This window comes from Amblyomma maculatum, chromosome 3 (genome assembly GCF_055883805.1).
Source record: "Amblyomma maculatum isolate TAMU_Amacu chromosome 3, ASM5588380v1, whole genome shotgun sequence".
Classification (NCBI taxonomy): Eukaryota; Metazoa; Arthropoda; class Arachnida; order Ixodida; family Ixodidae; genus Amblyomma; species Amblyomma maculatum.
The window spans coordinates 194,084,981-194,099,343 of NC_139346.1; the positions used below are offsets into that span (position 1 = coordinate 194,084,981).

A 14,363-nucleotide genomic window follows, 5' to 3' on the forward strand; every position below is an offset into this window, starting at 1 on the left:
AAATTGGGAATACCCAAATCTGCATATCTGCCTCCTCGCTCGTTGAAAATGCGCAGTAGAAACACACATGACACGGGCCTAAACAGAAGATTAACGATGGCGATGCTGGATGGTTCATGGCATTGAGGCAAACAACACATAGGTACAGGAAAAACAAACAAAAAAATTTCTACATCCCTCCCAAACAGAAAATGAATAGCAAAAGCTGCCCAGTAATGGCTAACAGCCTAACAACATATGCAACTAGTAAAAGAATTAAGGCTAAAATTTTGCAGCCCTTTTTTGCTGAAGGTGGGAAGTATGCATACCTTGTGTATGCAGCTTGCACTCCTCTGTTGTGTGAGGCAAGATACAGGAGAGTTTAGTTATGCTTTCAATCAACATATACCAATGTGAATGTGGTTTGATTTATTGTTTAACATCCAAAAGTGACAATGGCTAAAAGGGATGCTTTAGCAGAAGACTCCGGAAATTCTGATTATCTGTGTTCTTTAATCCGTAAACAGACACCCCCTTTTCCTTGCGAAATTTGTGCGAAAACCGTTTTTCAGCATCCATACCACAATCTGCCTGCTATACAAAAATTTGTTTTGAACAAGCCCCATTCACTGCAAAATGAACTATGAATGGCACAGAACACACACAATGAGCTGGGCCTGTCAGGAGCCAGGAATGACTATCAGCTTGTTCGTCACAACACACGGTTAACATTGTTAACAGGCAGTTAACATGCACTGATACCAGACAGCACATAGGCACCTTTCATTTCATCTCCATTGCAATACTGCTGGAGCTAGAGTCAAACTTGCGTCCTCAAGATAGTCTCTAATCACTGAGCCACCACGATATGGTGAATATAGAAGCAGCCCTTCTGAAGGTTAGACAGAAACTGCCAAGCAACAGCCAAGATGCTACAAGTAAACACTGTAAGCAATATGTGTTAGGGCTGAGCTACACGTACGCAAAGACGCACGCGTCGCGTGAACAGAAATGAGAGCGTCACTTGGCTCGTTGCTCAGATCTGCCGAAGTAGAAAATTTTGCTCGTTCACTCAGAATGCATGTGCTGTCAGCCAATAGCATGAACCCGAAGCGTACGTCACTGCCGCTCATTTTGCACACTTTCTTTTTTCTGCAGTGTTGCATTGTGGTTGTGAATTTGTTCGCAAATTTCTCGCTTTTTACGAACAATGGTGAATGGTCAAGGATTCAAGAAACATCTAATCGCAACCAAAAAGACAAAAGGTCACGTGACCACTTGTACAGTGCAAGTTAACACATGGTAAACGCTTCAAATTCGATACGGTGTGTTGTGAATGCATTTTGTTTTGCATGTTGTCGCAAGATAATTTAATTCTTGCAATTGTTATGACTTGTTGCATTTGCAAACAGTTTTTCGGTGTTCTACGCCAGCAACACAAGAGCGTCATCGCCATTTCGTGTTGGCGTCTTTACATAACCATGAGGGTAACAGACCAAAAAGGATACCCAGCACAAAATGTGAACTGATGTGGGAAGTGCATTCCCAGAGTAACAATGTCCATTAGTATTGTGCCGAGGTTTATGGCAAGTGCCTGCAAAGCAAGAAGAAATTTTGTGAGCGCCAGAAAAATACTCTAATATAGAATTCCAGTCAGAGGGCTCCGTGCAACTTTCACATACTGAAGAATATTAGAAACTTAGTGCTGCATGCTACAACAATAGAACCAGTTTGGCAAATAAATGTGAAGAATACTTCGATAAAAGCTGCCAAAATGCTGGCTCAAACTCAACCTTTTCTGTTAGGAAGCCTGTAACTAGGTACAGGTAATCAAAAGAAATAAAACACTAGAACGCCATGTTCCACAAAAAAGGCAATTACTTGGCAAGCTTGTCAAATGCCGAAGTTGTTTTAGAACTGTGGGGCATTTAACATCCCTTCTCTGACATTTCATGGCAGAAATTCATAAAATCATGTCGAAATTTGGGCTTGTTGGTTCATACTTCCAAGCTGTAGCGCACACAAGACGAGGGACTGAGAACGAGAGGACACACACAGCGCTAAAATCAGTCTGGGATACACACAATAAAATCAGTCTGTGATATGCACGCTCCGTCAGTGCTTGTGGAAATTTCGAGCTTAAACTGCTGTGCTCCATTTGGGAGCCTAACTCATAGTTCATATTGATCATATTTTTGTTTCAAACTGCACTTCTGTTGATAGTGCGACCAACATGGCAAACAGTGCGTAAAAGTTTTGGCAGGAAACAAATTACCTCGTCTGCTCATCAGATTCAAAGCTAAAACTGTCGATGAGAGAGAGAGAGAAAAAACATTTATTGCTCTAAAAATTTCTGGTTTTAGCGGCGGGCCGATGTCTTCATATCTTCGGCCTCTTCACAAGGTCGGCGCCCCTATTCCAGGGCACCGCTGAGTCTTGCTGCTTCGCAGGCGTGCCGCACCAGTGCCCTTTGGCCCGTGAGCTCGCTGCTGGTCAGCAGACCCTCCCATTGTTCTGCACTAGGGTTATTTAGTTTGTGGAAAAGCTTTGTTGTTTTAAGTGACCTCTAAGCACACCGTATTTTTCCTTCTGCCATGCTCTTACGGATAATGCCACGCCCACAGTGCCAGAGAGCTAGTACTGGCGAAACCCAGCGACTGCCATGTCGACAGCACCGAACGAACAATTTTAAGAAAGCTCGCCCTAAACCGTAGCTGTTTCGAGCAATGCCTTTTGCCTTGGAGCCTTGTAGTTCTTTGAGCACTCAGATACCTTGATGGATATTATTAATGCTCCAATCTGCAAATCCAAAAGTAAATGTAACAACATATTTTTAGTATAAAGTTGCCTGAACAATATAAGGTGTCAATACTCGCCATAAACACGGGCTCTTCAGAATCCTTGTGATGTATCGCCCAAGCCAATGTCAGGAGATAAATAAGGTTGTAGTAGAGATATGACAGAGGAGCCCATGATTCCTGCAACGGCCTAGAAAGTCAAATTGTTAGAACAGCATTCGTAAAGCTCTAAGCGCAGGCCACGTATGTATTTAAGGGATGCTCACCACACTGTCAGAAGCATATGAACGAGGAATATGGCCTGAAATAGAAGCATGTATGATCGAAAAGAGGCCCAAGTTCAACGACAGACATAAAATAACAGCATGCGCATGAACGAACACTACGCCCTCATCATTAAGCTTAACACCCAACCTATCAACTTCAAAATGCGTATCAAGACAAGGTGCACACATGCGTTGTAATGCGTCGAGGATGGAATCGAAGGGTAGGTAGCATAGTTTGCCTTCATGTTCCAGTACTGCGATATTACACGAAGTTTTGTTTACATATTTATTTCCAAAGCGGAGAACAGATTTTTGCCGCTGCGTAGCTTCACGCATACTGCAGAAAGAGTAGGCGGGTGCTTACCTTGAGCTGTGGGTTCTGGATAGAAATCATCTTTCTACACAGACTAGTTCAACGCGGGAAACCTCCACAAAAATTGACGCAGCTCACTGAACGCTGAGAGGGGACAGATAAGCACGATAATGCTATCGCATGATGAATTATTTTTTTTTCCGCCACGAAAAACACACTACCGAAGCGCTGAGAGCACGGCACGGCCTGTTGTAAAGCGTCGGCGTCGTTTCTGGTAACGTAGATTTGCGAGAAACAGACGGCGCCAGTTTCACTTTTGCGTGGGTTTGTTTATTTCTCGCCTTATAATTATAAATTAATTTTATAGCTAATTAATTACATTTGTATTCTTTTTAATATTTTTACAACCTTTATTGCAAGATTTTTATTTTTTTTAAATTTAATGCAGCTACAGCTAATTTTTAATACAGCTAAGGCACAGATGAAGCCTAGCCCAGCTGCCTAGCTAATCACGCATGGTCGCATGGTCTTCGTCGTCCTCGTGATGGTGCGCAGGTAGGGATTGGGCGCTTGTTAATGGGTGCAATGGGTCTCGAACTATTGATCTGAACTCCGTACCAGCGGTAAGTTATTCACCGCGCATTTTTTCAGTTAGTTCTTCATGTTTCCAGCAAACTCTTAGTGTTACTTCTGCTCCACATCGTGTTATGCAGCCGAGCGTATGTAAATGTCTTGCGGCCGATCAATCGAGTGTTTCACTTCTGTGTGCTGTTGCAGCCCCGAAAAAAAGCCCGGGCCATGGCATTCGTGCGTGCTCTGACACGAGCAGCGACTGAACTTGGTTGCATTGCAAAGAATGCTTGTCTCGTCTCTGCCCCAAGGAGTAAGTTTTGCAACGCAGCATTTTGACGATTGCTACAGTTGGTTTAGGTTCGAATGCACTAGTGGAGTTAGTTTCAATTAATAATTTATTAGCCACACATAACCAGTGGTGCTGCATATATATATATGAGAACAACCCTTGACAGACGGCAGGAAAGTCATACAGAATGAAAGCAGTAATTTCAGAAAGGCGTGTTTAGTGACGCATTATAACCACAGAAAGCATCCGTACGTTTCACAGCAAAGTACGAGACATATAAAAACAACAGCAACAACAACAACAACAAAAAAGTCTCATAATGATACACTAAGTGCATAACAAAAAAAAAAAAAAAGTGAACGCTCGTGCATGCATGTTTATCTGAGCTGTGTACAAGTTGATCACAATCCTGTTTAAAGGATGGCTCGTGGTAGCTATGTATTCTTTATGGTTTTATTTAGTGGAATATAAGTGTGTTTAAGAACCTAGGTCTGTCATAGTGTGTAGGAACATATTTGACTTTAAACTGGTTTCTCTGAAACATTTGTTTGGACATCGTTTTTATTAATACAGTTTTAACTAGGAGTGTGCCAGCATGCTTTTTCAGAACAAAAAAGAATGTGCAGTTATGTTAAAATACAAATCTAGTGAAGCAACTGAATCGGGTACGAATCGCATGTTTGTGTGATTATACGCTACTGGTGCAACTATTTGTACAAAATGGATATTAATGCGAAACTGGAGTGCTGGAGGTGGCTGTAGGTCTTGGTGGTAAAGCTGCAGCTGTGAAAAGAAGCAACCTTGATCTCCACTTGGAAGCCCGTTGCAAAGGGTGCAGCCATCAAGTGTAGTAACTCTATGATCGTACGTCATGCAAATTAGAAAATGGTCCTTTGCTATCGATGATAGCAGTGGACGAACTAGCACAGAATCTCACCTTGTGAAAGGGTTGAGTGTTTGAGTCATGTACTCTGACATCAGGCATGAAAAGAGGGCTTGCTAAAACTGGCCAAGCCCTGTTGCTATGTCTACAAGCATTATAACTGATGCTTCACGATTGGACCATGTCATGGTGTTCATGTTGAAAATTGTAAATGTGGGAAAATATTCTATTGGTGTCAAGTAATTTCTAAGATGCACTATTTGATTCATTCAGGAAATTGATTAAATGGATATTCACTTTGCCATTTAAAAAATTGGAATATTTGCACTCCCCTTTTTTGAACACAATGATGGCACCAGGCACTACGTCTAACATATTCGGTTAAGAGGCTGAACTTAATTGGGGATGTGTGCTTTGCAGGTTTGCAAGTGCAAGGAAATCGTTTAGTCATATCTGAAGTAACAACACTTATCAAAAGGCTGTGCAAGCCTGTCAGCTGCGTTTAGATGGGCCGATTTTGGCAAAGTTTGCTGCAAACCAGTTCATTGGTTTTTACTGCTGCAGCTTGTGTTACAGAAATTAATTTTCAATTGTTTGACGTGCACAATATGAAGTCATTTTCTTTAGCTTTGCTGTAGTAGTCAGATGCAACGTAAGAAAAGTGGCAGATGTCCCTCACAGAACTCACCTTCATGACACCGCAGGATATCCAATTAAGGTGTAGTGAACCTCTTTTCATTTACAATGCCATGCGTTGTCCTGCTAGCAGATCCAAAGGGATTATTCATGAGAGTCTGTTGATGCCATTTGTTGCAGAGGAGTCCATTAAGAGGCAAAGGCCACTTTTTCTCAAGTTGTATCCAAGTGTAGTGCATCATCACTGCACTCTAATTGTGACATGTCGGTTGAATAGTGTGTACCAATGTTTAATATACACACATGTTCAGCGTGTGTGAGATTTGACACTGGTAAGCCAGGCTGTCAAGGAACAGTTCTTAGTGCAACAGAGTAGCTGATAAATAGATATCAGCACTACTGACAGTTGAGTCATGCTGCCCATGTATCTTTAATGAATACTGGAATGCCCTTTGCTTCTCTTTGGGGGAGTTTTAACAAATGTGTTCTAATTGCATTCTTTGGGTACAGAGCACTTAGATCTAATAGACCGTTGGCTCATGAAGAAGTCAGTGAGTCATTGCCTTGCTTTATGGCCAATAGGAGTGCTGCTTAGATCTCCTTTTATGATGCAGTATATAGCATAGCTGCCAAGTGAAATGTTTCTAGGAACCTTTTTCTTTTTTTTTTCAGAAAGCTTGAACCAAGTCGTTCAAAACAGCACCGCATGTCTGCCTGTAAGCTGTCGGGTCAAAGTCACCGCAAAATGTTCTCCGGCAGTCCCAGCTGCTGACCGCAGTGTTGTGTATGTCCCACCAAGTGTCAAGAAACATGTTATTCTTCCAATGCTAAGGACACCGTGGGACTACACTCTTCCGTCCTTTGTGAAGCCAACAGCTGCTATTGGCGACCAAAAGGTGATAGCCCCATCAAGTGACACAAACTCTAACGGCCTAGTAGAAAAGACAGATCCGCTGCCAACGGGTGGTGTCCTGGAAAAGCGCGCTGTGAACATGCTGATCATTCGACGGAAAAAAATGAAAAAGCACAAGCTTAAGAAGCTGCGCAAAAGGATGTACTTTCTGTGGGCAAAGCGGCGGTTTCGCCGTGAAAAGCTTAAGGAGCAAGCATTTAGGGCAGAGCTTCTGTCTCAGATTCACGAGGCACAGGATTTTGATGCAGAGAAGTTTGTAACAGGAGTGTTGGAAAAATTGCGCAACAGACCGAGGCCAGAGACTCCTGAAGAGAGAAGGGAAAAGCTGCTTGAACTGATGCGCAAACACAGGAGCAATGTTCAATACATCAAGCCAAAGTTTGATTGATTGTATTTTGAAGGTAGGAATTTGAAGCTGCTTGTTGGCCATATGAGTAGACTTGTCTTTAATAAAGTGCAACTTACTCTACAAACATTGCACATTCTTTTTCGTTTACATACATTTTTATACAAATTTGGCATGGAAGTCACTAAGTGGTCGTCATAGTGAGTGGGATGTGTAGCTAGAAAAATGGAAAAGACTACACCCCCCTTCAGCAGTCCTATTAAAGTTCAGAGAAAAAAACATAGCTTTTTGTCTAGTGCATGTTGGCCTGTAATATGAAAGGCAGATGCTTTCTTTCTTGCTCCTTTAAGCCTTACTCTATTTACTCTTCTCTAGTACATATGGTAACTAGACTGACTGTGCAAAGGTTGGGTAAACAGTGCAGTGAACAACATAACATTTTGTGCGTGCAATAGAATTGTGTTCATGGATGGTATCCACTACCAATTTGTTTGTAACATGTCGTTTTATCACTTTCGCACGTGGTAAACGGTACCAACTGGCACAGTGTTCTAACCAGCATGTAAAAAATATCTCCAAGAAATCAATGGCATATTTGAAAATAGGACCAAACAAAATATGATTTGAGTGATTCTCACATGACTGCCTCATTTTGGCTAAGAAGGCCTGGTCAGCTTTCATATATTTATGGTAGCTTAATAAAATACCCCCCCCCCCCCCTTTTTTTTTTGTCTGCTCCATTTTTTAGTGGTGATTGCACACTCTGCGCATGCGTGTGTCAGCATCCATAGCAGCTGTGATAAGAAGATGCTTTGCGAGATGGAAGGCACAATCATTCTTATGTGCACAGCATGTAGGCTGCAGGTCACTAAGAAGGAGTTTGAAGTAGTCTTATGTAAATTAGACCATGGTTGAAACTGCTACTGAAATGGCATCCTCAGGTACATAGTGGGTACTGTCCACATGATATTCTAGAGGCTTCTTTTTCCTTCTTTTTATTTTTTTCTCAGGAAAAAGAAAAGTCTATAAAACGAATCTGGTTTGAAACGCTCAATTTGGATGTTTCTTGCAAGGCTCAAACATTTATCGCCTGAAGGCGGCGTCTAATTTGTTGCAAGATTTATGTTACTTAAGTAGCTACGTTGAAAAATGTACTATACTCGGGGACAACTTTCTGTGGCAATGTGGTGGAAGCTACTGAGCCGAAACGCACCAGCTCGCTCCGCACAAGAATATAGTACCTGCAGAAATTTCACAAGGAGATGCTCTGAAACGTTATACCATTACGGAACTATTAACTTTATTATTGTATCAGGCTTATACTACAGTACCAGCAAGTACAGCGGGAGTTTAATACGCAGCGTTCATTTCGATGGCTGCACGGTCTGTCGACAATCTCTCAAAGCACAAGCAGCGTACGCGGGGCCGGATGGGATGCACCTGCCGCTCTGCGCGCGTTCCTAACGCGTGCCTCTTCTTGACAGACACGCATTCGTAACGAGCGTCTGTTTTTCTGCTTTTGACAGCATACATCGTGCGTAGTGCCGAGACTGCAGCCGAGGTCAGGTACTCGGAACTACATGGCATAGTAACACAGTTTGGAAAGCCCCGCCCCCGTAGCTTTGGCTCCATTGCCAGAGTATAGTAGCTGTCGTACCCCGCATGTAAACAAATTTGCCTGGTTTCATAGCTCAGAAATGCACAATATTCTTTCAAAATTTCTGTGTGTTGGCTAAGATGTCCTGTGTTGTTATATTAGGTTTTTTACTTGCTCCTGAAGGTCACCATGCTAGGCCTGATGGCCTGATTTTGATGTTGGAAGCCTGTGGTGTGAAAGCAAACCCAATTTAGGACATACCACTACAAAACTGATCTATAGTAGGTATGTCATACTGAATTTGAAATAACCGAATAGTATCAACAAATATTGCTATGCCTGTTGCAATACTGATGAGAAGCTATTGCTTGCTTTCTTCTTAAAGACCTATTTTACTTTGGCAGCAAACCTTAATCAGTTACAGATAATTTTAGATAAAGCATTTTTTTTTTTATTTGACAGTCTCAGCCTTTCATTTCATGCCTTTGCAAGTACTCAAAGGCATGAACATAATATAACAAATGTTTTCTGCTTGAAAATCTGAAAAATGGTTGAAAATCTTGCTTTTCTTAAAATGCTGTAGTATGATTCTACCAGGTTGGCACATAATGATGGGCTTGCACGAGCCTGCCTTTTTTAAGCAAGGCAGTGCTACCTTACATTTTCCTGCTGTAGGGAACAACAAAATAACCCCAAATTTTGCATTGCATAATTTGTCTGTGGCTGCTGCTTTCCATCGTAATTACATTTCCACAGCTAAACAGTGAATTAAACGGTGGCTTCTGAATCGAATAGCTGTAGTGTTTGTGATTTGTTACAGTGCAGTAACAATGCAATGGTCAAATGAAAGGAATTGAGGACATTGAAAGGAAGAATAGTTTTTATTTGTTTTTGTGGTTTTTACACAGCGAGAAACACGCATGAAAAATCAGTGATAACAATGGCATTGGGAGTAACAGATGAGATCAAGAAAAAGTCATTTGCAGCACAAGAAGAACAGCAACTGAAAACATCTGCTAGCACTGTGTGGTATAACGGAAGCGTCCTTCAACTATCACACATTCCTCTGCCCCACAATTTAAGAGAAAGGGGGAGAAAGAAAACGGAAAACGTTCACAGAACTTACGACGACTTTACTAGCTCCACCTCTGAGCCAGCACTTCTTGCTCTCAACAGCTCTTTAACATGCATGTCCTTGTCAATGCTATTCTCTTCAACACTCCGACCACATCACCTTCTTTTGACCAGCATCGATCGTTTTTACCTTCACTTGCTATCAAGACGTCTTGGCTAGACTGGTGAAAAACATGAAACAAAAAAATAAGAAAACCGCAACTGTTGCAAAAATATTCAGTCGTCAAAAATACCAAGGAACTGGCAGTAAATATATATATATTATATATATATTTATATATTATATATATGTAAAAAATCGTTAACACGAGGCTCTTAACAAACTCTACAAGTGACTCCTAGGTAGAAATTACAAAACAGCTATGGACACCACATATTTATCGAGCAGAACGGAGGAAAGGAGACAAGGGAAAGACATGGGGCCAACAGTAGAAAAACGGTTTCGACATGAAAAATAAGAAATCTTCGAATTTTCCCTTCCAAGAGGGTTCAGGTAATAGCCGTGGCGACGCCTGCACCAACGGTCCTGTATTGGCGCTGGACGACCCAGCCATACATGAACAGCACTAACAACATAAGAAGATGGCGACATCTTGTGCTATCACGATTATTCACATCTCGCGATGAAGGTCTGAGCACAAATATAGTTATATATGTGTATATAGGAGTGGTACTAGAGAGTGACAGAAAGACGGCAAGAGAGAGAGAGAGAAGCGTGACTGTGCTTGCTTTTCCTCTGGGCGTGCTTTCATCCGGGGCCTGTCCTGGTTTTTCTTGGCTTGGCTGTCGCCAATGAAACTGGTGTGCTGGATTGATCACTGCTTCCCCAATAACTTGATGACAGTCCATTGATACTGCTCCACTGAGAGCTCGCACATTTCTGCAGCTGTGAGATTCGCAACACACTGAGATTCCAGCAGACTAGGCACCAATGCTGGCTGCATGTTGTACTGGCCACAGCGTTGCTGCAATACATTCAAAAGCATTCTTTTCGTCTTTTTTTTTTTTAATTATAGACGGGCGCAGCATAGTAAAATTTTGCGCAGAAACAATTTCTAGAAATTACGTCTAGCATTGTTTTCAAAGCTCTTGTCTGAAATGATGGCTGTAGTATGTGATGGACATCTCACTCAAGCTGTTTACTAAGGAGCACGGAAATTGGAGAACCCTTTTCAATGCACCCTTCAGGAAGGCAAGCAAGAAAAAATCCTGACGTGAACAAATACAAATTGTCGGTAAAATGTAGTTGGAATTGTTCACAATGCTTTTCATGGTGAGTTTCTAAACAAACATGGCAATCACTGTAGTGATAAGTGTCCACAGCCACCTCCCTAAGCGGACACATCTCTCTGCTCTGTCACGTATATGTATGGGCTACAATAATAGTATGGGAATGTAGGTAATTAATCCTAATGCTACATTGCTTGTTTACAAGTCATTCTAGTCATAATGTTTAAAGGAGTGCCTCATGTGTGCCATTTTTTGCAGATGCGTGAAGTTGTGCCACAAGCATGTTTATTTTAAACTTGTGTGCTGTGGAAAATGTACGCAACCCAAGTTCTGCCAGGCTCAACAGTACATGATGGCTAGCTGCAGTACACATTTGTGTCATGTTGATTCAGACACAAAAGCATGTAGTGGCTTTAATTTAAGAGAAGAATGTGACAACAGCCTCGTGCACAGGCTGACGCAATGGGGCATCAAGTTGGGCTTGTTCTGGAACCGGACAAGGTGAAACTGTAAATAAGTTTGCATTAAATACATGTCTCTGAGTTTGTAACTTAATATACAAGTCTTGGTGTACTTGCAAGCAGACAAAAAACAAAAACAAAAATTCTCTCTCTCCCTCTGCAAAGCAAGAGTGACAGCAACAACGATTCTGGGTTCCTCCACATCTAACGGCGCTCACAGGCGCGCCCATCACACTTGGACTTGGGGGTGGTATTTGTACTGGTATACTTCACTTGAAGTAGAGACGGTGAGAGAAGAAACTAGAGAGTAGTTATAGTTAGGTAGCGCTTACAAGTGAAAGCTTCAAGGAAAAGACAGCACACTACCATGTCTCGGTATGTTGCTCATTTTTCGTAACGTTTCCTCAGTACGTTTAAGACTTCACTGCTGGGGGTACAGCATAACTACATGAAGTGTATGTACATACAGCAAACGCTTCTCACAGGCATGCGCCAATGTTGTGCGACTGCCTCGAGACAGCATGACTGGAATAACACGTGTGCACACAGACACTGGAGGGGTTTGGGGGTACATATGACAAGCAGCCTCGGGGTGTGGACAGTTTCCAGCGTCGAGAACACTCAACAGGAATCGCTGACACCTGCGCGCATGCGATGCATCCTCTTTCATTGGCAAGTTTGTTCACTACATCTGCCAATGCCTCCTCTCATACCTGTTGGCCTGTTTTGTGTTGAATCCCTGTGCTGCCTTGTACTGCTCCTAAGAGGTTTGCGTTTATGAAAGAAATCATGTTGACTCTTCTACGCATCTAGCAGGTCCCTTGGATAGTTTACTAACCATGTGCTCGGAGAAGCTTCGTTACCAATGTGTAACTTAAATCGGCTAACTGCAAGAGTCTGAAGGAAATCTCTACACTCCCAGTTTCCACCTCATGTGTCATGAACATGGAAGGGTTACTCGACTGTGTGTGCAAGTGCCAGTCTCCTAAAAGATTGCTGCTAGCCCCGAGAGAGTAGCCATTCACCTGCACGCATCAAGGGGGGCATAAGCTATGCGGGGCTACTCAGAAGTAATACAAAAGCTGAAACGAGTTTTACCGAGCTTCTGGAACGTCGCCACTTTAGCCTCAACACCATGCCTTGCAACATTAGACAAAATACTAGCGGCATTCTTCGTTAACTGTAGATTTGGCAATAGGGAACATGGAGTATACCAAGGCATTTTTCTCCAGTCGTGCTTCGCAGAAGTACACACAGGCCTGAAAAATGCTACCACTTGCCAACAACAACACCTGGCACACTTATTACCCAATGCGGCAGCATAACACATATCCGACTACTCCATGACTGCTTGCCACCAGGTAAGCATGGCAGCACAGCTCTTTTTTGCTGCCTGCTCAAACTCTTGCAACGCGGGACAGTACGCTTCAGCTTTCGTCCTAATTACTGTGGAAGGGAAGGTTATGCGAGGTGATATACGGTTAAAAGAGTGTGGTAGCTTTATGTGTATACCCGAGACAATCTTAAAACAAGATAGCTTACACCAGTATGACAGGAAGCAGTCTGTCTGTCTTCTACTTCGATTCTGACACGGAGTGGGCGAGAACAGAAGATGGCTGTCGGTGTGCCACCTGTCGGACTGTAGTGCAGTCTCTCTCAAATTGTTTATGTCTTGGGAGAACAGACGGTACTACACCCGTATTGGACAGCTCAAGCTATGCGCTGCTATGCTTACCCTCGGTCAGAACATGTAGCATCACCAAATTCTGGCTACTCCAACGACAGCTTTTTAATGAAGCAGGTTTCATAGGGTTGCAGAAGCAGGCTTACAAAATCCATCATCAGTAAGTGCCCATCCGGATAAACCAACCGATCAGCCTATATGCTTGCCAAGTGCGTGCTCTTTTCGCAACCCTCACACTGGCTTACAATGTAGTTTGTACCTATGGCACGGACATGTGACAACAGGAGAGAACAGACAAGGCGCATTGCGAGAGTGTACATCACTGCACAACGAAAACAAAAACAGCAGGTAACAAAAACATACATAGTGACACTCCCTCAAATGTGTCAATATCGCAGGTGCCCGTGACCTACCAATGTGACGAAGCATGTCAGAAGAATCTTTTACTAACCACTTCCCTTTCCTTAGTTATAAAGAACATAGAGGGAAAGTTCTGACTAGAACATTTAATTTCTTTCTTCCGTAGCTCTAACAATTATACAGTGCCATCCACACTGGAAACCATCAGACCTATCTCTAAGCAGACTAAAGAAAAAGGAAAAAGTGTCTTGCACGCAGAAGCAAATTTAGAGAATCACATCCTCCATATGATAAAAGATGAACCAACTGCCAACTTTTAGTGTCTTCAACATGTACGGTACCTGAAACACTGATTTTCTGGAAGAAATGGGCTTCTTTTGACATTTTTCTCAATTAAAATTTTTCCATGCATGACCTATTGGTAATCGTGGTGAAGTTGTTAGTTTTAATAGCTGTTTGTTTCCTCTTATGATTATAGTACTGACAGACTGATTGGAGTACATTGCGAGGAATTGTTTCCTGCAAGCTGAGCGTTCTGCACACACACAACACTGCATTGCACACACAAAAATAATCTTTCCGTGCAGCAGCAGCTAAAGTGGTTCATAACATACAGTCAAGCAAGCACTGTTGACAACAGGAATATATGTGTGTATATATTTATATATATATATATATATATAATATAGTATCAGCGATGTGACAGAACAGCAACAAAGAAACTGAGGGACATATCCTCTGCAGGGCTTGCATCCCGCCTCGGTTTACGTAGCAATTATTATCATACTGTGAGTGCAAAATATGGAGTGATTGACACTTCCGCAAAAACATAAAAATAAGAAACTGTGTCAAGAAGGCAACACTGAGCTTTGTATCTCTTATTTTTTTTTTTTTTACAGAC

The 14,363-nt window shown here is 42.3% G+C and overlaps 2 protein-coding genes across 3 annotated transcripts in view; one reads left to right on the top strand and one right to left on the bottom strand.

Moving 5' to 3' along the window:
- The window catches only part of LOC146197322 (type-1 angiotensin II receptor-associated protein-like), an 8,286-nt gene extending 4,639 nt beyond the window's left edge, over positions 1-3,647 (bottom strand). The window contains exons 1-5 of the mRNA XM_084599153.1: positions 3,408-3,647; positions 3,044-3,078; positions 2,856-2,967; positions 1,488-1,573; positions 1-105 (exon numbers count right to left, since the gene is read on the bottom strand). The exon at positions 1-105 is cut by the window's left edge and continues 8 nt beyond it. Of these exons, the coding sequence (XP_084455279.1) occupies positions 1-105; positions 1,488-1,573; positions 2,856-2,967; positions 3,044-3,078; positions 3,408-3,437 (368 nt within the window). The 5' untranslated portion in view covers positions 3,438-3,647. The remainder of the gene's footprint in view (positions 106-1,487; positions 1,574-2,855; positions 2,968-3,043; positions 3,079-3,407) is intronic.
- A 198-nt stretch (positions 3,648-3,845) lies between these two features.
- Positions 3,846-7,130, top strand: LOC146197323 (uncharacterized). 2 transcript variants are annotated; one of them, XM_084599149.1, is made up of 3 exons: positions 3,846-3,979; positions 4,134-4,239; positions 6,410-7,130. In XM_084599149.1, the coding sequence occupies exons 2-3, from the start codon at positions 4,155-4,157 to the stop codon at positions 7,036-7,038; spliced, it is 714 nt and encodes a 237-aa protein (XP_084455275.1). In that variant the 5' UTR covers positions 3,846-3,979; positions 4,134-4,154; the 3' UTR covers positions 7,039-7,130. The 2 variants fall into 2 exon arrangements, with proteins under 2 accessions (XP_084455275.1, XP_084455276.1); XM_084599150.1 differs by having other exon boundaries at positions 3,888-3,911.
- Positions 7,131-14,363: the final 7,233 nt, after the last annotated feature.